This window comes from Eumetopias jubatus, unplaced genomic scaffold (genome assembly GCF_037043125.1).
Source record: "Eumetopias jubatus isolate StellerSeaLion01/CBP00866 unplaced genomic scaffold, mEumJub1_p1.0 scaffold_17, whole genome shotgun sequence".
Classification (NCBI taxonomy): domain Eukaryota; kingdom Metazoa; phylum Chordata; class Mammalia; order Carnivora; family Otariidae; genus Eumetopias; species Eumetopias jubatus.
Window position 1 is genome coordinate 76,075,724 of NW_028274823.1, and position 25,886 is coordinate 76,101,609.

At 44.4% G+C, this 25,886-nt stretch overlaps 1 protein-coding gene across 1 annotated transcript; it reads right to left on the bottom strand.

The window, feature by feature from the left end:
* Positions 1-2,791: 2,791 nt before the first annotated feature.
* Positions 2,792-24,532, bottom strand: GNG4 (G protein subunit gamma 4). Its single transcript, XM_028104650.1, has 2 exons — positions 24,434-24,532; positions 2,792-2,920 (listed from the first exon to the last, which is right to left on the bottom strand). The coding sequence occupies exons 1-2, from the start codon at positions 24,530-24,532 to the stop codon at positions 2,792-2,794; spliced, it is 228 nt and encodes a 75-aa protein (XP_027960451.1).
* Between the last annotated feature and the right edge of the window lie 1,354 nt (positions 24,533-25,886).

A 25,886-nucleotide genomic window follows, 5' to 3' on the forward strand; every position in this document is an offset into this window, starting at 1 on the left:
TGGAGCTTGGAGGCTCAAAGAATTGACAAGACAGCTAGAAAGAAAGAGACCTAGGAGGATGTGGGGGGTGGGGCAAGACAGTTAGCGGGGCCGAGGAATGGACCGGGAATGGTCTACTCAGCACTCTGCCGTCCTGGGTCATTGTTAGCCATGGGCACAGAATCCCCGCAGCCTGCCAGGCTCAGATGCCTCTCCTTCTGGGCCAGTGCGGTCCCTGGACCACCGCACCTCCCATCAAACCAATCTCAGCATCTTCTCATGTCTGGGCCACTTGCTCCAAGCTCACAGGTCCAGGCCAAGGAGTCCAGGCAGTTCACATCAGGCCACTGGCCCCTCCCTGACCGGCCTGGTGCTGGAAAGGGGGTACGCCTGAGAGACAGGGAAGACCTCCCCCTTTCAGCATCCACAGTGAAAGGGAGTACTATTGCATCCCACTAAATGTACATGTAAGGGATGATTCCCTCCCCGTAGGAAGGGGGGGTCAGATGCCGGACAGTCAAACTGCGAACACAAAGTGACAACAGTCCACGGCGGGTGCACCCACTTTGGTTGACCTCCTAGTGAGTGGCTACCAGGGCGAGGGGCTCATCTACCTGTTTGGGTATCTTGGAGCCCAAGTGCATGACCTTGCCTTTAGGAAGAGGGCATTGAGTTCAGGGACACTTTAGAAGGGGCAAACCAGAAAGATGAAAAAGCGTCTCACAGAGGAAGGTAAGGGAGAGAAGGGGAAAGGAAAAAGCGAGGGGAGACAAGAAAAGGGAAAACAGGAGAGAAAGTCTGGAGGAAGGCGAGAAGCTCCGTTTCTTCCTGACCTGATTTAGCCAGCTTCCGTGCTGTCCCACTTCCTCGGCTTCTCTGATGTGCTTTTATGAATTGTGCTTTGCTTAATCAGGTTAATGATGTTGACATGGACCACAGAAGAAAGGGCTCCCGGTCATGAATTGAGACGGGGAAGGGTTTGAGTCTGACGATCACACACAGCCACACAGTTCTGCTCTCGTTACAGTATACAGCTTCCTAACCTCACTGGTGAGGCCTGTGAGCTTTAATGAGGTGAAGAATCGCTTCCAACGAAAGAGGCAGAGAATAAAAATGCACTAAAACCATTTGCAAGGTGGCAAGTTATTAACTGACCTGAAATTATATTTGGCTCCTTGTAGGCAATTTTACATGAGGCCTCCAACCACGGTGTCTTTGAAGTCATGCATTCCTGCCAGTGTTATATTGGAGCTTTTAGCAATTTATTTTAAATGATAATCAGAGCTTCCATCTATGTAGCACCTCTCTGGGGCCTCCCAGAGAGAAAGGCGGGAGGAGTAATTACCATTATCCCCAATTAGCAGGTTAGAACATTCCAGGCCCACAGTGGCTTGTCCCATATCACGTAGCTAGCTGCTGAGAGAGCCAGGGAGGATGCCAACGGAAGGGCACAAACTTGGACAGGGAGCCCTCTGCCCCCGTGGTTTACTCTCTTTCATCATTTTTGTTTTAGGCGCGGTGTGCACATTGGTCTCAGAAAACCCAAGGGCTGTCTAGTCTTCCACTGGGGCATCCACGTATCTGTCTTATTGTTTTCCACAAGCTATTTAGGCCCAACGTGCCTTCTCCTGGCAAAGATGAGGAGAGAAGTGTGCTGCACTTATTTATACTAGAGAGAGAGAGAGAACGAGCGAGCGGAAGAGGGAGAGGGAGACTCTCAAGCAGCCTCCCCGCCGAGCACGGAGTCCGACACGGACTCTGAGATCACGACCTGAGCCGAAATCAAGAGTCGGCGCTTCACCCACTGAGCCACCCGGGCGCCCCTCAGTTTTCCTCTCTTTAAAACAGAGACAGAGCTACTCTTGTGGCATTTACTAATTGCTGGGGCATTAAATAAGTGAACACGGTCAATGCTCAGATCATGGGTGGTGCAGAGGGAGCTGCTGCCCTGTGGCTCGCTCCTCTGGGGCAGGGACCACTCTGGTGACACCCCACGGGGTGCCGTGCTGTGCCCCAACAGGTCCCTACTAGTGCACCCAGGATAGAACTACGGAGGAGTCAGAGAAGGAGAAGCAGGAAGACGGGGCATATGGAGGGGGGACGGTGCCCTTGGCTGGCACGGCCGGAGCGCACAGACAGCTACCATGGTGTGCATGGACAGTGAAGCTTGCTACAGTATTCCCCCAACATCGACATCTGTAGAAGGACTCTCTCCAAAGTGGTCGAGGGTAATCAGTGGGAAACAGGGAGCTGTGTCCTCACTGGGGTCTGGGCCCCAAGGCCACAGAGAAGACACACATTGGGAAAGCCGTCTGATGCTGTGGGTTATTTCCTTTCTAACAGGATGATGGAAAAGCAGGAGATAGAGAACTTCCAGATGAAAACGTGATCCACATATCTCAGTGGGTCCAAATGCTCTAATTTGCTACTGAATTATTGGGAATGGGGGGAGGGAGGGATGTACAGTTTTCCTTTCCCATAAATTTGCCACTGAAATGTATGAGCTCGATGTCCTGAAGATGGGAATCGATGCTTTAAAAAGTTAAACCTTAAACCCCATACTTATTTTTACTTGGCACGTGTGTTATTTGGCTACGAGAATGTCTATTTGCTTTGCCAGTGATGGAAATACCATGAGAATGAAAAGAAGGCGTGAAATGGAACGCAACTAAGAAAACCAGCGGAGGAAGGCGGGCCCCGGTCATCCCGGTTGGGGTGGGCGGGGGTGGCTGGGACTCCCTACGGCTAAGAGCATGCGGTCTCTGCCAGGGAATTATGGACAGAAAAAAGAGCCACGTCATCACCAACGGAGTCAGAGGATGGTACAGAAGAACTTCTTCTCTCGGAAGGGGTTTTCGGATGCAGGCACTGGTATGATGAGAGGGTCTTCACGCACGTGGGCTTCACAGTAGGCCAGGAGATCCGCGGCTGCCTGGGAGACCTGCAGGAGACACAGCACAGGTGCTGGGTTAAAAGCCAGTTCCCTGTGGGTCCAGCGCAGAGGTGTCCGTGTGGACACGGCCAAGGGTAAGGCCATTCCCAGCCTGGAGAGAGGGTCTGTGCAAACCCAAGGAGACAGGGTTTGAAACATGCCTGGGTGGAAAGAGGTCTGGCCCGGGGGTGCCAGAGCAACCTCCAGAGAGGAATGAGAAGGTCCAGACATCCTTGTTCTCCTCTCAGCTGAGTGATGAGGGGAGGCTCCAGGCCAGTAGCTTCACAATTACTTTGCTAAACCATGTCTAGATGAATAAAGCGGAGCACTGGGCCCGGCCAAACCAGTGTGATTGTGTTTATTATTGTTATTAATTGTTTGATTGCAATCCACTCTCATGACCAGCACGGAGAGACACTTCATTCTCCCCAAGAGAACACACATTATTAGCATATTATATAGATTACATACATGAGCTACGTACTCTCAGCATGTGTCTTAACTCACAATGGCCACTCCCCTGTGCAGGGAGTTGCTCCTGACCAGAAATCTCCTTCCCCTCTGTTTTCCTTCCAGTCTTACCTGAAGCCTGCGTTTACATGGTGGTGGTACCCTGAACTATCCCCCTCATTTAAGCCCAGGGGTTCTAGAGGAGGAGCTGGGCGGGAGCCGGCAGAGGGCCGAGACGCCTTCCCTAATAGGAAGATGAATTTACCAGCTCCTTTCACCTGGGGTCTGGGTCATGTGCCCAGCCAATGAATGGCCTGTGCATTAATGCATCCTGCCAATTAGGTGGTTCCATCTGCAAGGGCTTATTAGAAGCTACAGGAGGGGATAAGTATACAGCAGTCAAATGAGATCCTTCCGGTACATCCAAAGTCTAAATCTTCCCTAGAATGTTAGAAACGTCCCACAAATGAATGAAAAAATGTCTTAGAGCCTCCAGTGTATACAAGCCACACACATTCCCTCCAGGTTTTAAAGACTGACCTATCTTCCAAAATTTTCAAGAAATTCTTCTTCTGATTTCCAGCCCAGACCTATCTGATTTAGCAGTGGCTGGAATCCTACAAATAATTCTGGTAGAGATGTATAAGAAATCCCCCTGCCGCCCCGCCAATAAAACTAGAGGTTAAGCAGATGAGTCAAGCTCGCAGCGCCTGGGTGACCCAGTCCGTTAAGCATCTGCCTTCAGCTCAGGTCAAGATCTCAGGGTCCTGGGATCAAGCCCCGAGTTGGGCTTTCTGCTCAATCGGGAGCCTGCTTCTCCTTCTCCCTCTCAAATAAATAAATAAATCTTAAAAAAAAGAAAAGAAAAACTTTAATACACCTCGGCTTACCTTTTGACACGATCCAGCTGGCCCAAAGTTAGCTTGCTAAATTGTAATTGCAGCGTGACCCTTCCCGTGGGCCACACGTTCAGAGGCTTAACATCCTTCGTGGGTGGATTTGAATAGCTCCATTTCCTGAGAGCGACCACAAGGGGGCGCCCCACTGGGGGCTCCTGCACGGTGACCAGTATGTCAGACTAAGGCATTGGAAGAAGGGGCCCCAAAAACGTAGCTCTGGAGGTGCCAACCTCCAGTTATAAGACAGTCACAGGGATGAAAAGTAAACCAAGTGTAGGGAATATAGTCAAATAGTATTTTAACAACACCGTATAGTGACAGATGGTAACTACACTTAATTGTATTTTGTAATGTACAGAATTGTGGAAACCCTGTTTCACACCTGAAACTAATATAACACTGTATGTCAGCTATAGTTCAATTTCAAAAAACAATGAGGCTTTGTAGCACGGCTGGGTGAAGGAGAGATGGGGTTGGGCTGTTCCCGCCTCCCATCCGTGTCTCTGCTGCCCACACAGCTCTGAATCTGTTAACACCCGAACAACTAAGCTGTTCGAGTCTGGCCTTGCTAGTTTTCAGCAGATCTAATCTAGGGAATTTTCTATCACCTCTAAAGGTGATACTGCACTTGGTTCCACAATTTTTCTTTCAGGAAAACAGGCTGTTCTTCGATTGCCTCCTTTTGCTGCTGGTTTTAGGATCACAGATGCGCTTGCTGAGTTAGAACGACAGTCCTCTGGATTGGCGGAGTCCTGTCTGGGCACCTGTACAACAGGAATGAATACCTAATGGTGCCAAGTAATAAGAGCCCAATTTAAGACCAAATGGGCAGATCTGGGTTGGTTCCATGCAACATTTATATCCTAGATGCCCTCGTTTTGTTGAAACAACACTCGAAGAGTGCGTAAGTCATCCTACGATCAAAGAATCAAGGGAGGTTTCCAGCTCAGCCGTCAGCCCCCTTATTTCACAGAGTGTGCGATGTTCCTTTATTTCCTACATAAACAGAGTATTTGGATAACCCCTGAAGTTTGTTGTTATGTGATCTGTAAAGATAAATATAAGTAATGAACATCTTAATGAGTCTTACACATGAAAGGTGATGTCCCGACACACAACTTAAGATCCAGGCATTACTTAACCCAAACCTGCTTGTTAGGTTGCGTGGGAGGTTTTTCTTAATCAGTCCTAGATTGATTTTTATAGTTGCAAGTTTCCTTCCACACATATAAAATATGGGCTGCAGGCTTTGCCAAATTGCAGAAAACATCTGCCATCTTGAAAACAAAAAACATATGATTTGCTTTCAAAGAGAAAATTTTATTTGGGTTGGAAATTTAAAACTCCCTTGCTGTTTACGCTTTCTCATCAAGCCTAAAGTCTGCTTTATCTAAAGACCTCTGTTATGAAATGCCCAGAGCCTCTCTGCCTCTGCTCCTTAGTATTGAACTGTTAGAAGACAACAGATGTTGAAAAGAATTGGCAGCCTGGGAGCAACTGTGGAATTTTACCATTGCATTTCAGAGTAAAAGAGGTGATTAGAACAGCCCAAGTTAGCACATAATCCTGTTAGTTGCACTATAATTACAAGCCTCAATGATGGGAGAAAATGTTGCAATTACTATAGTCAAACTCTGCCACAAGACAGATGACATAATTACTATTCTAGCTGTTGAGACCCACTGCATTTATCCTTTGCATCTAAAGTAGAGGAACTCACACCTATTTCCCAGCAATCCTGGTGTATTTAACAATACTACTTAGAATCAATTTCAAGCATGTTTGACGGTTCTGCCTGTTCCTCCCTCCACCCCAAGAAAACAAGGCAGGATTATTGTGGAGAGCACAGCCAGGTTGCAGCCCCCATGGTGCAACAACAGAATGTTTTACAAGGTCAAACTCCGTGCGTGCTCCCAACAGAAATCATATGCTGGTTTTCCCCAGTGGAACCCTCAGGACATTACAGGAATTATACCTCACCTCTAAAGTCTGAGCAGATGCCACAGGGTGAACCCTTGTGCATTTTTTCTTTCTTCTAATGTCGGGAAGTATTTGAGATCAACACACTAGTTCCTGAGCACACGCTCAAGTTACTTGCATATTATGATGCCATGAACTGAATGTTTGTGTCCTCCCCCACCTCAATCCAAACGGGGAAGCCTAAATCTCAATGTATTTGGAGGTGGGGCCTTTGGGAGGTAATTAGGTCATGAGGGTTGAACCCTTATGAATGGGATTAGTGCCCTTCTAAGAAGAGACACTCGAGAGATCTCTCTCCACCTGCCATGTAAGGTCACAGCAAGGAGGTGGCCATCTGTAAACCAAGAAGAAAACTCCCACCAGAACCTGACCACACCGGCACCGTGATCTCGGACTTCCCAGCTTGCAGAGCTGTGAGAAATGAATTTCTGTTGTTTAAGCCACAGGTCTGTTATAGCAGTATGAGCCAGCTAAGTCAAACATTTGGCTTCTAGTGGATCCCAGCAACTACTCTGTACTGATACAGATCAATATAGGCAATTTTCAATCGTTGGGTCCTAGGCCACAGATACAGCAGCTAGCTGGGAGTGGGGAAGGTTATCCCTGGAGGATACGAGGTGGGAGGGGGCTGGAAGATACATGGGGATACACGAATAATATACCAGAGAGTCCCCCTCTGAATTCGAAAGTCAAATGTTCATAATGGTGGATTAGCTATCATTGGATTAGGTTTTTTTTTTCCACATGAGAAGTTGATTGCACAATGAGAGGTAAATCCAAGATACTTGCAAGAGAGTTTAGTATCTCCAAGTTAACCTAACTAAGAGCTGATATTATATGGCCTTCACTGCTGGAAGAGCTAAGCCCTCACTGAGTTTGATTAGAATGACTGACCAGATCCACCGTGGACCTCAACTTCACCAAACCCTTTCAACAGGTTGGTACATGTCCTATATGACTCTGACCACCTCTTAGTTTTGACATATCCCAATTTTCCACAAAGGAACCCCTAATTCAACCATTCTGCAAGTTTACTGAAAAGAGTAATTTATTTGGTAACAAGAAGTAGTGAGTCACTCAAGAGGTTTCTGGGGCCTACTTAAAGGTGAAAGATGGATGTAACAAGAAGGTTCTAGGCTCCAGGGATTCTAGAAAGCCAGCGGCATCTCTTAGAGAGGAAGCATTGGATTGTGAGTCAGGAAACAATGTCTTTGACCGAGCTGTGCGCAGCACTAATGAGCTGTGTCATTCTGGGCAAGACAAACACTCGGGGCGCTCAGTATCAGTCCTGTCAACGGGAAGAGCAGTAGCTGCTGGTCTGTGATGAAGCAACATAATGGACGCTATTATACATACAGCATATCACTATTTCCTTATTCATTTGGCGCCTTTCTGGGAGGGCGTTGAGAAACAGACATGGAGAGGTTTCTCAGAAATTATTAGGGCAACTGGATGCCCACAGTGCCGCCAACCCAAATCCTCATGAGTTGGAAGTGTCCCTCACCCTTTTCAAACGCACCCTTTGTCTTCTTGTTCTACTGCTTATGTTCTCCTCTTTGATTTAATTCAAAGATTTTTCTCCTTTGATCTGACAGCTAGTCTAGAATCGCTCGTTCCTAGCCCCCTGTCTTTGAATTTATTTCTAAATCTGACTGTAGACAGTTACCATCTGAATCGGTCTGGGTGAGAGCTATGAACGTTTCTGGGAGAGGATGAGAAACCGAAGAGCAGGTTAGAGCTAAATTGCTAAAGTAGCGGAAGGAGCAACGAAGGGGTGGGACCCAGAGTTCAGACTGGACACGTCAGAAAGGCAAAATCTGTTCGCACTGCCTTGACCTTGGGCTGGGTCCCAGGACGTCATCTATATTTATTTTCTTTTAGCCATGTCATTCTTTCAACCTTCACATCATTTATCATCTTGATTATATCCCTTCCCTGGACTTCTCCGGACGCTTTCAATTGGCTGTCAGTGACCTATCAGAACATGACGGGCTCCCTGATTTTGTTCTTTTTCAATTTTCCACAGGAAACACCATGGTATTTGAGCCTCACTCATCTTCTGTTTTAACAACAAGTGGCTGTTGCTTTAGGATCTTCCCGTTTGGCTTCAGAAAACACAGCGTGTTTTATCTTGTGGAGAAATGAAACCATAAAGAACACACGTTGTTCTTTTAAAAGAACTCACAAACTGACAGCACTGTCATGACTCTTAGAAGGGCTAGAAAAAAAATAAGGGTAAGACCCGTGAAAGACTTATCTGTGAGAAGAATTATGAGGAAAACTGGTTCAAATATAAATGTGAAGCAAGAGCCAAGAGGCTGACGCACCAAAGGTCTGTCCCAGCAAACTTCCGCACACTTACTATTCGGTTCCATTCAACAGCTCTGTGTTATCCATGCTGATGGGCAGAACCAGTAGAGAAGATAAACCTGACCTCATTTACACTTAAATTTGGAATTTAATTTATGATTTTTATGCAGTGTGTTTCCATGAAAATATGGTCATATTTTGCGTTTGGCTACTGGTCCCTAAGGGAATGAGGAGGAAGATATAGATTGTATATAAAATGGACAGTGTACATGCAGATAATGTGGGGGTGAGATCCTATGTGGGAAGAAAAGAAAAGGTCTCTTTTTCTGCTTACTATACCACACGGTCACCTCACACGGCACCCTCTCCCCCCTTTCACGCATCATCATACTATATAAATGATAAGAAAATCAGAAGAGGGAGTGAATAACTGGGTCCTCAGGGGTTGGTGGTATCTCTGTGGAAGAGGTGATTCCAATGAAGAATTTTAATTTTGAAACAGCTTTATTGTCTTTACAATAATAATCCTTGTTTGTAAAATTGCCCAAAAAAGTTCAAAGCTGCAAGCAAAAATCAACTGCCACTTGGAGACAGTGCTTTGGTGAACATCTTTTCAGATATCTTACTATTCATCTTTCTACATACAATTTCATATATTGTTCTATAACATGCTTTTTTGTTAACTCAGTACACACAGATGTATGTCATTGTTTAGGGTGAGAATGTAAGTGTAACACTGTCTCTATCTAACTTACTTAACCAATACCTATTGATGGACAGTCGAAAATTACAAGTTGTCGACATTATAATAGGGCTCTGATGAAATTCTTACTTCCCTTCATTATTTGTGAGATAGTCTCTGGATAAGTTTCTAGAAGTGAGAATACTGCAGTCAAGAGTATGCACAATAAACGTTTTGATACATATCCCAAACTGTCCTTCTGGAAGACTATATCGTGTCCACTTCAGCCATCAAAAACCTCTCACTTCATGGCCGATGAATGACAGTGGATTTCATCAAAGATTCAAAACATCAACAGTCTTACAGTAGCCAAGATATGGAAGCCATCTGAGTGTCCACCAAGAGATGAATGGAGAAGGAAGATTTGGTAGGTATATATACCTACACAGTAGCATATTCCTCAGCCAAATAAAAGGATGGGATCATGCCATTTGTGACAAGGTGTTTGGACCTAGAGGGTATTATGCTAAATGAAGTAAGTCAGACTGAAAAAGACAAACACCACATGATTTCACTCATGTGTGGAATCTAAATAAACAAAAGAATAAACAAAAAGCAGCAGAGTCAACGAGAACAAACTGATGATTACCAGAGGGGATTGGGCAACACGGATGAAGGGGAGTGGGAGATTCAGGCTTCCAGTTATGGATTGAGTAAGTCAAGGGAATAAAAACAGCACAGGAAACATAGTCAATGGTACTGTAATAGTCTTGTATGGTGACAGATGGGAGCTACACTTGTGGGGAGCATAACATTATATAGACAGAAGTTGAATCGCTATGTTGGACAGCTGAAACTAATGTCACATGGTGTGTCAATTATACTAAAACAACAACTGTATGGGTCTTGGTGTGTGTGTGTGTGTGTGTGTGTGTGTGTGTGTGTGTGTGTGTGTTTTAAGCAGATCTTAATGTTGTTCTGAGCATAATTCTTTTATTATTCATGGAGGTAAATGGCTCTTCATATATTTGACCATTTATATTTCTCCATTTTAAACTGCCTAGTCATTTGTACAGTTAAAAAAAAAGAGGATCTTTTCTTATGGACTTTTCAGAGAAATTTCAGAGAGGGTTAGAGAAATTAACCCTTTGTTACACAAGTGCAAATGTATTTATTTTGTTGATTGGAAATTTTTACCATATTGAATTTTTTAAAATACAGTCAAAACTTATATGTTATGAACTGTGGATTTTGTGGTAATATTTGGCCTTCCCGAATATTTATAAAAACAGTTGTTCCTATTTTCCTAGTACTTTTATGGTTTTATTTATTATATTTAAATCTTTGATCAGGGGCGCCTGGGTGGCTCAGTCTGTTAAATGTCTGCCTTTAGCTCAGGTCATGATCTTGGGGTCCTGGGATGGAGTCCTGCATTGGGCTCTGTGCTCAGCTGGGAGCCTGATTCTCCCTCTCCCTCCACCCCTCCCCCGCTCAAATAAATAAATAAAATCTTTTAAAAAAATAAATCTTTGATCAAAGTTAGGGACTGAACCGTGTCCCCCAAACTCATATGTTGAAGCCATAAACCTTAATGTGACTATTTGGAGATATGGCCTTCAGGGAGGTAATAATTAAGGTTAAATGAGGTAAAAAAAAAAAGGGGGGGTGGGATTCCCTAATCTGATAGAATTGGGTTCTAGAGGGGAGGAGGGTAGGGGGATGGGTTAGCCTGGTGATGGGTATTTAAGAGGGCACATTCTGCGTGGAGCACTGGGTGTTATGAACAAACAATGAATCATGGAACACTACATCAAAAACTAATGATGTAATATATGGTGATTAACATAACAATAAAAAAATTAAAAAGAAGAACAAACACCAGAAAGCTCTCTCTTCCCCTGAGCACAGAGGGAAGGCCATGTGAAGACATGGTGAGAAAGACAGAGGCCTCATCAGACATCAACCCGACTGACACCTTGATCTTGGACTTCCAGGCTCGAGAACTGTGAGAAATTAAATTTCTGTTGTTTAAGCCACAGAGTCTGTGTTGTTATGGTAGCCCAAGCAGACACATACAATCCATCTGAAGTTCTCTGTACAAATTAGTGATGTATGCAGCTTTACTTATTTTCCAAAGGGCTAGCAATTTCCAGCAACATTTATACATAATGTGTTCTCCACTGATGTGAGATACCATCTGGATCATATTCCAAATTCCTAGTACATTTGGATCTATTTAGGACTTCCTATTCTGTTCTATTGATCTAATTATAAAGCTTTAAATACTCTGATTTTATAATAAACTTTAATACCTCTCAGGAAATTTCTACACATCTTCTTCCTTGAACACAGACACTTAAAAAAATTCCTGGATACTCTCACACATTCATTCATCTAACTGAACTTTAGAATAGTTTGAAGTTTGCTTTCTCCAAAAACAGAAATAGAATTTTGATTAGATCTGTGTTGAACTTATGTATTAATTTATAGAGAATACACATTTTTACAATATTGACTCTGCCTATTCAAGAAGAAGGTGTCCACTTTCCTTTATCCAAATTGTCTCCACCTTCCTTCTTTCAAGTCTTTTATGCCCTTTTATGTTTTGAGTGTTTGTTAAAAAATACACGTCTTACACATTTACATATGGCATTCTCAGAGTCAATTTCATTGTTTAAGAGATGGTTTAAAAAGGATACTGAGGCTGACATTTACTCATACTATTACCATCATTTTACTGCACTATGGTCAAGGAATGTGGTATGAACCATTTCTACTTTTTAGAATATATTACAATGTTCCCTGATTGGTACTTGCAGAAAAGTGTTCTTATTATTTTCTGGAAAAAGATATATGTCCCATCATCTATCTACCTATCAATCAGATCAACCTAATTAATTTTATTTTTAGTATATGCTTACCTCTCTTTTATCTAGTTGATCCACCAAAGACTAGGAAAGACATGCTATACTCTTACAAAACTTGTCCATCTTGACATTTTGTGAGATTTTGCTTTGTATGTTTTTGATACAATTAGATCGAATGGTAAGACTATGTTTAGCTTTATAAGAATCTGCCTTCCAAAATGGCTGTACTATTTTGTATTTCCACCAGCAACAAATGAGAGTTCCTATCCCTCCACGTCTTTGTCAGCATTTACTATTGTCAGTTTTTTGGATTTTAGTCATTCCAATAGTTGTGTAGTGATATCTCATAGTTCTTTTAATTTGTAATGCTCTAGGGGAATATGATGTGGAGCATCTTTTCATATGCTTTTTGCCATCTGTATATCTTCTTTGGTGAGATGTCTGTTCAGACCTTTGGTTTACTTATTTTTTTAAGATTTTATTTATTTATTTATCAGAGAGAGAGAGCACACAAGCAGGGGAAGCAAAGGCAGAGGGAGAAGCAGGCTTCCTGCTGAGCAAGGAGCCCCACACGGTACTCAGTCCCAGAATCCTGGGATCATGACCTGAGCCGAAGGCAGACGCTCAACCAACTGAGCCACCCAGGCATCCCCTTTGGTCTATTTTTTAATGGGGTGGTTTGTTTTCTCATTGTTGAGTTTTTTTTTTTTTTTTTTTAGATTTTATTTATTTATTTGAGAGAGAGAATGAGAGAGAGAGAGAGAGAGAGAGCACATGAGAAGGGGGAGGGTCAGAGGGAGAAGCAGACTCCCTGCCGAGCAGGGAGCCCGATGCGGGACTCGATCCCAGGACTCCAGGATCATGACCTGAGCCGAAGGCAGTCGCTTAACCAACTGAGCCACCCAGGTGCCCCTCATTGTTGAGTTTTAAGAGTTCTTTGCATATTTTGGATACCAATCCTTTATCAGATATGTGTTTTGCAAAGGCTTTCTCCCAGTCTGTGGCTTGTCTTCTCATCCTCTTAACAGTGTCTTTCACAGAAAAGTTCTTAATTTGAATGAAGTCCAGCTCATCAGTTTTTCTTTTGTGGATTGTGCTTTTGGTGTTATAGCTAAAAACTAATTGCCAAACCCCAAGGTCACCTAGATTTTCTCCTGTGCTTTCCTCTAGAAGTTTTATAGTTCTGCCTTTTATTTTGAGCTCTTTTTTGTGAAAAGTATAAGGTCTGTGTCTAGGTTTATTGTTTTGCTTATGGCCATCGAGTTGTTCTCACAACATCTGTTGAAGAGACTATCTTTTCTCCATTGTGTTGCCTTGCTTTTTTGTCAAAGGTCAGTTGACTATATTTATGTGGGTCTATGTCTGAGCTCTCTATTCTGTTTTATTGATCTCTTTGTCTATTCTTTTGTCAATATCACATTGTCTTCATCAGTGTAGCTTTACAGTAAGTCTTGAAGTTGGGTAGTGTCAGTCTTCCAACTTCCTCTTCTTCAATATTGTGTTGGCTATTCCATTTTTTTTTCTTTTATTCCCTTCTCCATATAAACTTCAGAATCAGTTCATCAGTATCAACAAGCTTTTTTATTGGTAGTGTCCTGAATCTGTAGATCAAGTTGGGAAGAAATGACATCTTAAGAATATTGAGTCCTCCTATCCATGAACATGGAATGTCTTTATTTATTTAGATTTTCTTTGATCTCTTTCTTGAGTTTTGTAGTTTTTCTCATATAGATCTTGTACATATTGTAACCAGTGGTTAAAAAACGATTGATCTGAGATGGTGAAGGTGAGTGGATTAAATCTGAAGCAATAGTTGTAGACCCTGACATCAATTGTGTTGAATTTGATGGGGAGAAAAGTTGTGATCAATGTGGCTTATGATACAGGAAAGAGGGTGGGTCCTATTTATTTCTGTTAGAGTTGGACCCGTGATAGTTGCAAGTTAATGCACAGCATAGTAGCTCTGGAGAAATTTGGGCCAGGAAAGTGGACTATTCAGTTGAAGCAGCTTAGTCTCAAATAACACTTGTCCCAAGTGATATTAATATAATTCAATCTTGCAAACCAAAGCCCATTGGTAACCTGGGCTTGAGAAGATGGTTTTCTTTCTAGGTAGAATTGTAGGATCAAACTAAGATTAAGTGTTTCTTAAACACTAGAATGCCCAAAGCACCAATCTAATGAAAAATACACAGCAATGACTAGAATAACCCCAAACTCTGGGAGTAGAGGAAAGAACACCACAATGGGCTGGTATAAATTCTTTGTCAGATTATGCTTGCTTATATTCAACCCATGTTAGGGTCTAACTTTTGGAATAAAAGGTCATGTTGAAGGACGTAGACTCTCAGGTCATTCCTATGGAAGAGTTCACCCTCTGCCTCACTGGTGACATTCACTCTACAAGACACCTAATATTCTTTTTGCTGCTGCTGTTGATGTTTATACAGTCCATGAATGGACACAGATGGGCAGAGATCTCTTTAACCATTTGGTACCTAATGGAGTAAAAATGTCTGATGCCCAAATCTGGAGTCTATAAAGAGTAAAAACTGAAAAGACTGATGACCCTATTGCACTAACAGATAAAGAATCCAGCAGAATTCCAAGACTGGATTGATCTAGAAACCATAACCTGGTAAAGACTTTGGATACCAGTGATAGCTTCCTGAGGCAGATGACCTTTGGAGTGATGGCAGAGAGACTTTCTGTGGTGAGTGAAGTGCTTGGCTCTCACTAGTATCTAAAAGATGGGAAAGAGAGACTGGGCAAAATGGCACTAACCTAGTAATGTTGAAGATCTGGGGGTGAGTGGTGCTTTGACAGTGCCTATGAAGAATGCATCAAGTCCAATCTTGTGCAGATATTAGAGGGCATGCCAATATTTATTCCTGATGGATATGAACTCCTCTAGCATAGCAGACTCAACTGTACTAAAGCTTGTTGGCTCTGAAGGTTCTATGGTGATTGAAGCTGGATTGGAAGCAAACTTTGTATTGAAAACAGATTTGTTAAAAAATTTTTAAATTTTTGTAAAATGCACATAAAATTTACCATCCTAACCACTTTTAAGTGTACAGTTCGGTATTAAGTATATTCACATTGTTGTGCAACCAACACAACAGAACTCTTTCATCTTGCAAAACAGAAACTCTGTACCCATTAAACAACAACTCCCCATTCCCTCTCCTCCAGCCCCTGGCAACCACCATTCCACTTTCTGTCCCTATGAATTTGACTATTCTGGGTATTCCATGTAAGTGGAATCACACAGTTTTTGTTCTTTTGTGACTGGCTTAATTCACTTAACATAATGCCCTCATGGTTCATCCATGTTGTAGCCTGTGTCAGAATGTCCTTCCTTTTTAAGGCTGAATAATATTCTATTGTATGGATATACCACCATTTGTTTATCCATTCATCTGCTGATGGACACATAAGTTGCTTCTACCTGTTGGCTATTCTAAATAATGCTATGAACTGAACGTACAAATCTCTTAGAGACCCCGATTTCAGTTCTTTGGGATATATACCCAGAAGTAGAATTGCTGGATCATATGGTAATTGTATTTTTAATTTTTTGAGGAACTACCATACTCTAGCTTTCTATCACGGCTGCACCATTTTACATTCCCACAACAGTGCACAATAGTTCCAATTTCTTCACATCTTCATCAACACTTGTTATTTTCTGTTTTGTTTAGATAGTAGCTATCCTGATGGATGGGAGGTAATAAAAAAGGTTTTTAACACAAAATGCTGATATTCTAGTCCCCTCTCTCCTGTGGTAGAGCTCACTGTTACTGCTGGGACCCTTAGAATGCAAGAGAGAGCCCAAAGAGACAGCTGGATGAAGTCCACTGAAGTGGCCCTAGCAGCTCAGTACAAAGTTAGAGACCTCACAAGGCAAGAGTTTGGACATCTGTCAAAAAGCAGGACCTTTGTTTCATAGCCCTGATCAAAAACGTGCTCCTGCAGGTGTTGCTTATTTATGATGTATGTGCCAGTGTTTATAGTTGTAGGTTTCCTATGCCCTTTTAGGGGGAACAAGGCCTGTGATGCATGGACTGCCTCACATGACCCTATTTCTATGATATTGATTTGTATTCTCCTTTACTGAAATCTAATTATAGGAAATGAAATAATATTGCTAAAGAAGCACACATTTTACATTATATTTGACTTTCTACATAATTGGGAACAGTATTTCTGTTGCCTAGCACATAAATGACCCCTTGGCTAGGTAGAGAATTCTTTGCAGAACTTTAGAATTTTCACATAACCTTAGGCTGGCCACTTCTGAACTGTGTGATGCATTGTTGTCCAGACTGATATTTCTGCCCTTTGTAGGTAGGGCACTGTGGTTTAATGATTAGACTCGAGGTTCGGGGTTGGTATCCCCACTTCATCACATAACTGTGGGCCTAAGTTTTCTTGTCTGTGAATTGGGGTATAAGTAGCACCAATATCTTAGGGCTGGGGTGAGGATTCAAGCACTTAACACATATTGTTAGGGGCATGTGTCCCAAATGATTACTTTCCCTGCCTGCATATTTAATGGGCTTTTCCTTTACTTTTGAGAGTAAGGAACCTCAGCAGGTGTATGTGTCTCAGGGCTTATTATTTTCTATTATAGTCCTGCCTGGAACATGATGAGCTGTTTGGATCTGCAGATTTAAGTCTTCCTTTATTAAATGAAACCTTTTTATATTCTCCCCTTAAAGAGTATTTTTTATTCCATTTGTTCTCTCTGCCAGGAACATCAGCATCCAAATGTTGGAATGTTGCTGCCAGTCTTTATTTCTATCGCCCTCTCTCTAACTGCATTGATCTGACTGTTCATCTTTTCTTTTGCATTATGTATGAGTTTCTGAAGCCTGTGCCCCATGTCATTAATTTGGTTTTCTAGAGCATATGTTACACTCTTTGCTCCTTCTAATGATATTCCCCATCCCCCCTCAACTTCTTTCCTTAGTTTTCCACCTCCCTTTCTAACTCATTATTTTATCTCCTCTTTGAGCTAGTGTTTCATAGATTCTATGTTTGCTTTACATTTTTTGAGACTCTAAAGCAGTTACCTAAAGTTTTCTTTGGTTTTCTGGAAGACGACTTTTTCCTAAATGAATGCTTTATTGGTCTTTTATATGCTATAGTCTGATTCTTGATTTTTCTTGGCAGTATGTTTACATAGGTCCATAAAGTTTGTATGGAACCACAAAAGACCCCGAATAGCCAAAGCAATCTTGAGAAAGAATAACAAAGCTGGAGGTATCACAATCCTAGATTTCAAGACATACTACAAAGCTTTGGTAATCAAAACAGTATGGTATGGGCACAAAAATAGACACAGAGAACAATGGAACGGAATAGAGAGCCCAGAAATTAACCCACACTTAAATTATTAATTAATCTATGACAAAGGAGACAAGAGTATACAAAGGGGAAAAAGTCTCTTCATCAAACAGCGCTGGGAAAACTGGACAGTTACATGCAAAAGCCACTTTCTTATACCATACACAAAAATAAACTCAAAATGGATTCAAGACCTAACTGTGAGACTCCAAACCATTAAACTCTTAAAAGAAAACACAGGCAGTAATTTCTTTGGCATCGGCCATAGAAACATTGTTCTAGATATGTCTCCTGAAGCAAGGGAAGCAAAAAGCAAAAATAAACTGTTGGAACTACACCAAAATAAAAACCTTTTGCACAGTGAAGGAAACAATCAATAAAACTAAAAGCCAACCTACTGAGTGGAAGAAGATATCTGCAAATGATATATCTGATAAGGGGTTAGTATCCAAAATATATAAAGAACTTATACAACTCAACACAAAAAAAACCCCAATAATCCAATTAAAAAATGAGCAGAGGACCTAAATAGACATTTTCCCAAAGAAGACATACCAATGGCCAACAGACACATGAAAAGATGCTCAACATCACTCATCATCAGGGAAATGCAAATTAAAACCACAATGAGGTGTCACCTCACACCTGTCAGAATGGCTAGAATCAAAAAGACAAGAAAAAACAGGTGCTGGCGAGGATGTGGAGAAAAACGAACCCTTATGCACTGTTGGTGGGAATGCAAACTGGTGCAGCCACTGTGGAAAACAGTATGAAGTTTCCTCAAAAAATTAAAAATAGAATTACTATATGACCCAGTAATTTCACTACTGTTTACCCAAAGGAAACAAAAACACTAATTTGAAAATATGTATGCACTCTTTGGTTTTGTTTTGTTTAAAGGATTTACTTTATTTGAGAGAGAGAGAGCAAGAGAGAGAAAGCAGGGGAAGGGGCAGAGAGAGAGGGGGAGAGAGAATCCCAAGCAGACTCATGCTAAGTACAGAGCTTGATGTGGGGCTTGATCTCACAACCCTGAGATCATGACCTGAACCAAAATCCAAGAGTCGGATGCCTAACTGACTGAGCCACCCAGGTGCCCCTGCTGTAGTGCTTTTAAAAAGTAATACTGCAAAATTGGAAATAAGGGAAATGTCCCAAGGATAGGAGATAGTTAAATAAATTATTGTACCTCAGGTGATGGAGCAAAGAGATAGTGAAAATGACATTTCAGGAGAGTATTTACTGACCTGGATATGTCATCACAATATACTATTTGGTGATAAGTCAGGTTGCAAAACATAATCACCACAATTTTATAAAAAGAAAAATAGGCAAATAGCTAGATGGAAAAACATGGAAATGTAGCAGTCATAAATTATTTAAATCTTCTTCCTTATACTTTTGTATTCCAACGTTCTCTAAAGTAAATGAGTACCATTTTTATGAACAGAGAAACTGTGTTATTTTTAAAACAGGAATTAAAGCCCTTGGAATAAGGTACCTATTTCTTAGTCTCACTCGAAGCTTCTGGATGTTCTCCCTCTCTCTTTACAAGCCTAGTTTACTTCTGCTGCTGTCTCTTGGGCTTTAGCGTTTAAAGCATTCATCAACTGACATTGTTCTTTCTGCCCTCATTTTTTAGTAGTCTATCAAATGCAAGTTGATATAAAACTGGGGTGATCTATCTGTCAGCAATCAGCATATCAAGCCCATGTTGACAAAATTAGTCTCAGCCGAATGACAGCCCTATTAGGGATTGTTAGCACATCCCACAGCTGTTTGAGTCATCTGCCACAGGCCTTAGAGCAAATGAGAGAGAGAGAGAGAGAGAGAGAGAGAGAGAGAGACTGGGCATAGTCGCTTGGCAAGTCTGTCAGCGGTTTCCCGGTCCCAGCTGAGTTAGGTTTGCTAAAAGGTGTTGTCCCCCTGCAGAGCCCACCAAGTCACAGCCCCTGGGACTGGCCCACCTGTCAACAATTCCTCTTTCCCTGGGGCAGGAGAATCAAAGCACACTCAGCAGTGCCCAACAGAGAGGTAGGTTCCACAAGCCTTCCTGGGAGCCGGCGACCTGGCCCGCTTGGGACGTCTGTACCTTCCGCATGGGACAACACCTTCTCCACACCTGTTCTCCTCTTGGGGGGGGGGGTGCGGGGACAAGCCGGCTCTGCAGACCATTTTCTCCACTTAAACCTCTTAGGCTTTGCTCAGCTCATATCCGCCATAACTGTTTGACAAATTTTCCCTGTTCGGTAATCAATGTCATTTATGTACTTTCCCGATAGAATTTTATATAGTTTAAGCCTCTCATGGGTGAGAAAAAGAGTAAGGCTCTGGGTATTCTTTTCCTGTGGACCAAAATAGTTTCCATGATAGTCATCTCTACGTGTTCCTTGTTTCTTTTTTAGGCTCCTGAGTATTATTTTCCCAGCTTTTTGCTTTTTGGGAGGCCATACGGGTTCTATGTGGAATCTTCTTTGTTCTTATGATACGTGGCAAATATTTACATATATGTATGTATATATATATATATATATATATATTTTTTTTTTTTTTAGCAGCTGATCTAGGTTCTCAAAGAGAGCCCCCATCTTGGCTGGGAAATACCCTGAGAAGCTTCTAGGTCGGACAGAGAAGAATCCCGTGGATGCTGGGAAGCAGGTGTGAGCTGGGGGAGGTACCCAACAAACATTAAATGCACGTAGGGAGGATGCTGAGGTGGTGGGCGGAGGGTCTCGGAAACCCAACTGTGTGTGGGCCTGAGGCCTGGCTGCGGGCTGTGTACAAAGCCTCCCTCCTACGTCCCCTGCAAAATCTGGGACAAAGCCGAGGTCGGCGCTGGTGGTTTTGTGCAGATGACGTTTTGGGGGGACAAACAGGGCTTCAGGACCACAGTGGACACTGTGGCTCCGGCTTCCCTCCATGAACTGCCCAGACCTCTCTGAGTTGACCCATTCCGTTTTCCTACCTTGGCAATCCGAACAACTGCTTCATGTAGTTTTTTTCCCTCTTCTCTCCCCCTAAAGGGTCATCCCCTTTATTCTCATGAACTGCAACTGCCATCCTTCCCTTCCGTCTTTCCACATTGGACACTCTTGCAGTCGTGGTAAACTGTGACGCCCAGAGGCGGGCTCTGCAGCTGGCCACGTACCTCGCCACCCACAGTCCTCCCTGGCTTCGCGCCCGACACCTGGCCTGCCAGCGCGGTCCTCCGGCCCCCAGCCGCCGTGCTCCCACCTGGGAGCCAGCCCCGTGGGCCTCACACTTGCACTCATTCCTCCCACAGAGCTTCCAGATGGCTGCCGCACAGCACGCTCCCCCATCTCGCCAGGGCCCAGGGCAAAGCAGGGCGTAGTCATCTCCCCACGCAACAGCTTGCCCTTTTCCCCCTCATTCCCATCACTTTTCGTCTGAGTTCAGGGGATTCTAGGAACTGCTCCTCACCTCCTCCCAGGTGCCTGCCCTCCGTCACTGACCCTCCGGGCTCCGCTTTTCCCCCCTCCTCTCCTGCAGTGACCTCTCGCCCATTCCAGAAAGGCCACTTCTCCCTGGTGACTCCCCTCCTCTTTCCTCCCTCCTCAAGGTCCTTGTTAAGGTCAGTTTGGAGCGTTCTTGACGGTTTCTCTCTCTCTCCAGCTTCTGTTTTTATTGTCTGGCTAAAATGATAACAATACACACCTCATTTTGCCAAAAGCTGCATCAAATAGATTTTTTTCCCCAAAGCCCTGCTGTGCCCCGAAGCAAGAGGCGTCTAGCACTTAAAAGCACACGTGAGCTTCACACCCAGGAGGATGGCTATTATTTAAAAAAATAAGTATTGGTGAGGATGCGGAGAGAATGGAACCTTTGTGTCTTGTTGGGGGATATGTGAAATGGTGTGGCTGCTATGGAAACGTGGTGGTTCCCCAAAAAGTTGAGCATAGAATTGCCATATGATCCAGCAATCCTACGTCTGGGTATATACCCAAGAGAACTGAAACTGGGGACTCCAAACGCTCGCACACCCATGTTCAAAGCAGGACTGTTCGCAAGAGCCCAAAGGCGGAAGCAGCCCAAGATGATGAACACCATCACCAGGTGAATGGGTAGGTAAGAGGTGGTACATGCAATGTAATATTCTTCAACCATAAAAAGGAAGGGAGTGCGGACACACGCTACGGTGTGGACAAATCTTGGGGAAGACGTGCACCAAGTGAAATAAGTCACATGCGAAAGGACAAACACTGCACGATTCCTCTTGTAGGAATCAGGTTCCCAGAATCGTCCCATTCATAGCAACAGAAAGTAGACTAGAGGTTGCCAGGGGCTGGGGGGGCTGGGAATCGGCGGGGAGGGTGTCTGTTGGCGATCAGGACAAGTTCCAGAGACGGGTGTTGGGGACGATGACTGCACAACACTGTGAATGAACTTCATGCTACTGTACGCTTAAAAATGGTTACAATGGCAAACTGCACGTTATGTGTATCTTAGCACATTTTTTAAAAAAATTAAGAAATGTTCAACGTTTGGGGAGCAAGGGGGAAAACCCCCACATGCGATTACGCAGCTCCAGCGGGGATGTGGTCCCTTGGGGCCACCTCTCTCCTCAGGAAGCCCTGGGTCATCTCTTCAAGGACCAAACTCTGCCCGCTCTGAACCACACCTGATGTGGCCATCAGCGGCCCCCTCCCCGGAATCACCACAGAGTCTGAAGATGCCTGTAGGAAGCCCGCTCCTGGGATCCAGGAGCCGCACTTCCATCACCCGGTTGCCACAGGAACAGGACGACCTACCCTTCTGAATACCATCTAATGAACTTGACTTTGAGTTGGTTTATGATTTCTCCTTGTTCTTCTAGAGACATTGCATGGGACTTTAGTGACTCTTGAAGAGTCCTTCATTGTGGGGACATCTGGTGACTGTCACGGGTGAGGGGTGGTGGTGACCGTCGCAGGTGAGGGTGGTGGTGACCGTCGCGGGTGAGGGTGGTGGTGACTGTTGCGGGTGAGGGTGGTGGTGCCTGTCGCGGGTATAATTCAAATAAATTACAGAACTTATCTTCCTTGTTAGACTGCCGGCACAGCGTCTGTCCCACCACCAAGGCCAGTGCCCACTGTCTTTCCAGTCTCTGGCCGCGGAGCTGGACAGCTGGGCTCTAAATCTTTCTCCCTAGTGTCTCCCACGGACTCTCTGAGTCTGCACCCATGTCTTGGTGTGTCTACCTCTCTGATCCCAGCTCTGGGCTCTGCTCCACTCTACGCCTGTCTCTGCAGCTTTGGCAGCTTCCTGGCCTCTGACAACTTCACTCTTGCTGGCAGGTCAGTGCATCTCACAGCCCCAGCTTCACACTTCGTCATCTGGATGCTCTGCCCCAGGCTGCCCCAGGCTGCCCAAAGTGGCCTTCCTGGCAAACCCGCAGCTCTTCTGTCAGGCCCAGCTGCTCCAAATGAGCCATGCTCAGCTCACGGTAGCCTTCCCTACCCTCCAATACCACCTCAGAACCAACTACCAGCTCCCAGCTCCACTAAGCCTTCCTTCTCTGAGCAAGACGATGGGGCAGCCCACGCGTGTTTGCATCCCAGCACCACGCCTAGCGCAGAGCAGGTCCACAGGCGTGTTTATCAAAAGAGCGAGTCTCCCCACCACCCTCATCCTCTCAGCAAATGTCTGTCCTCTGGATCTCATTCTGAGATCCATGTCTGTACTACTGGGGCTCTCCCTCCTTTATCTTTTTTTTTTTTTAAGATTTCATTTATTCATTTGAGAGAGAGCGAGCGCACACACAGGCGCGCACGAGTGCGGGGAGGGGCCAAGCGAGGGGGAGGAGCAGACTCCCTGCTCATCAGGGGCTCAATCCGGGGACTCCGGGATCCTGACCTGAGCTGAAGGCAGACAGATGCTTAACTGACTGGCCACCCAGGCGCCCCTCTCCCTCCTTTAGAATTGTTTAGTTCCTTGCCCTTTGCTCTAGCCTAATTTGTAGCTGTTATCAGTACTTGCAAGATGGAGACCCCTGAGTAATACTGGTGCACTATGGCAATTTGTATCACGTTGTATTCCCTCCTTGCTTCAGATATCATTATGTCACTTTCTGTGCTTGTTTACTGCCTCCTTGGATAGCTCAAACCCCAAAGCCCCAGTGTTCCCACAACTGTCCCGACAGAGGCAGGAGCTGGTGCTCTCTGGCCGTAACTCCAGCAGGAGGGGAGGTCTCAGTGCTGGGAACCTCGGGGAGGGACTGTCCGCTCTGCCAGCAGAAGGCTTTAGGGTTCACCCATTACCCCCTGCAATCCGTCCTTTTTGAATCCCAGATGCCTGGGTGAGACCCCTTGTTCTGTGTGCCCAAAGACCACTGGACTTGAGTTTCCTGGTGTCAGAGTCCTGACAGGGTTCCAACTCTATGATAGTTGATGAACCCAAACGGTATTGGAGAGCCACATGCTTTGCCTGGCCCCCTGCTGGCTTCTGAGAGCATCTGGAGACTAGGTGGCTTCACCTTGCCTCAGCCCTCCCAGCGTGAAGAGATCTACACTCATCAGGGGAATGAACATGGTGGGAGGTGACTGGTGCCTCTCTTCACATTCCCCACAGGAACATTTGAAAACACGGTGCACGGTTCATTGCTTCCCTCCCAACAGCACCCCTGTCAAAATACCCAACGTGGTCTAACCTCGAAGTCACTGCATCGGGCAGGAAAACGATGATGGATCTCACTGTTAAACCCTCTCCCTTATCGGCATGACAACAGAGCTAAATAGAGCTGAGATGAATACGAGTCTATTTTTGGCAGCTCCTTACGGAATTCATGCACACTGTGTATTTTGCATCATTTGAATCCTTGAGCACACTTGGAACTTGGAGGCAAACACTCATTTGTAAATGTTACAGCTGCCAGGGTTGGCTGGCGGCTCCGCTGGGTGACGTGTTAACTCTCACAAGGAAATGGGGGGAATGCTTGGAGCTGGGTTTTGGTCAGAGGGTAAGGTTGGCTGGTGTGTGTGCTTACCTTGACCCTGTCCATACAGGCTTCCATCTTCAGCTGCTCTACAGCCTTCCTGGCTTGCGAGATGCTAGTGGTGCTGTTGTTGGACATGACTTCTTTCATTCTGCTGTCCCTGAAACAAGCGAAGTTGAAGGGTTGGAAAAGGCTTACCCTCCTCACCGTTCTCCCATCTCCTGCCACCTACAGCTTCTCTGTCCGAGCCGGGGAGCGTTTGTTAACCTCCTGGGACAAGAGAAGGAAATGCTTCACTAGAGTGATGGGAACGAGACCTTCTGCTTTCATTTGGCAAGACCTTCTCAGCCATGGGTATACCAGATGGTCCCAGCCACCATTACTTTACTACCCCTATGACCACAGTAACGCCTTGACTTTTGTGTAGTACTTTGTTAGTAATAAATCATTTTCCTACACATTTGTTCATTCACTCTTCTAGCAGCCCTGAAGGTTGGCAAAACATATTAAGTTCTTTTTACTAAGTGAAGAAAGTGCAAAACTCAGAAATTAAGCCAACAGCTAAAGGTCTCACAGCCAAACTCTGTGGATCCAGAACCCAAACTCAAAGCTCTGAAGCCTAGTGAAGGGTTCTTCCCATGTTTTCACGTGGCCCTCTGGCAATCCACTGCTCTAAGTACACGTCTCCCCTGGAAACAACTGTTTTATTATTAATTTTAATTTGCTCTCATTCCAAAAATCTTACAGACTCTTTGTTGGCAGTTTGTTTTTATTTTTATTTATTTTTATTTATTTTTAAAAGATTTTATTTATTTGACAGAGAGAGACACAGCGAGAGAGGGAACACAAGCAGGGGGAGTGAGGGAGGGAGAAGCAGGCCCCCTACAGAGCAGGGAGCCCAATGCGGGGCTCGATCCCAGGACCCTGGGACCATGACCTGAGCTGAAGGCAGACACCTAACGACTGAGCCACCCAGGTGCCCCGGCAGTTTGTTTTTAAACAATAACACACACACACACACACACACACACACACACACACACACACACACCCCTATCCCGAGCACTGATTTTTTTTTTCTAGAAGAAGGAAGAAATTCTCCCTGATCTGACATGGAATGATGCCACAGGACTAGGAAGAAACCACTATAATGCTAACTCTTCCACAAGCAAGCATAGATTTCCACATAGATGCTGTAGGTTTCAGTTGCCCCAGCTAATGACAAACTACTTGGAAGGGGCCTAATCATTCAGCCTGAGCGCTGAAGGTGGGCCACACAGGGAGCGATGGCTTCCAAGGGCACAAAGGGAGGAATGAGGAGGCTCGGCCAGATGTTGGCACACAGGCCACGCTCTGTGAGTTTTTCACACCTGCGCTAACTCTGTGGTCCAGGTGAGGCGTGGTGGCAGCTTCATTTGTCCACAGGCAACTTTTCAAAAAATAAAAGTCTCTTGTTGTAAGATACAGATCAGCCGCCTAAAACACAGTTTGACAGGTGTGTGTT

Excerpts from the sequence above, each read along its gene's own strand:
- GNG4 (XM_028104650.1), bottom strand. The coding sequence starts at position 24,532 with ATGAAAGAAGTCATGTCCAACAACAGCACCACTAGCATCTCGCAAGCC. Across the intron at positions 2,921-24,433 it reads CCTGTATGGACAGGGTCAAG|GTCTCCCAGGCAGCCGCGGA; the intron begins GTAAGCACACAC and ends TGTCTCCTGCAG.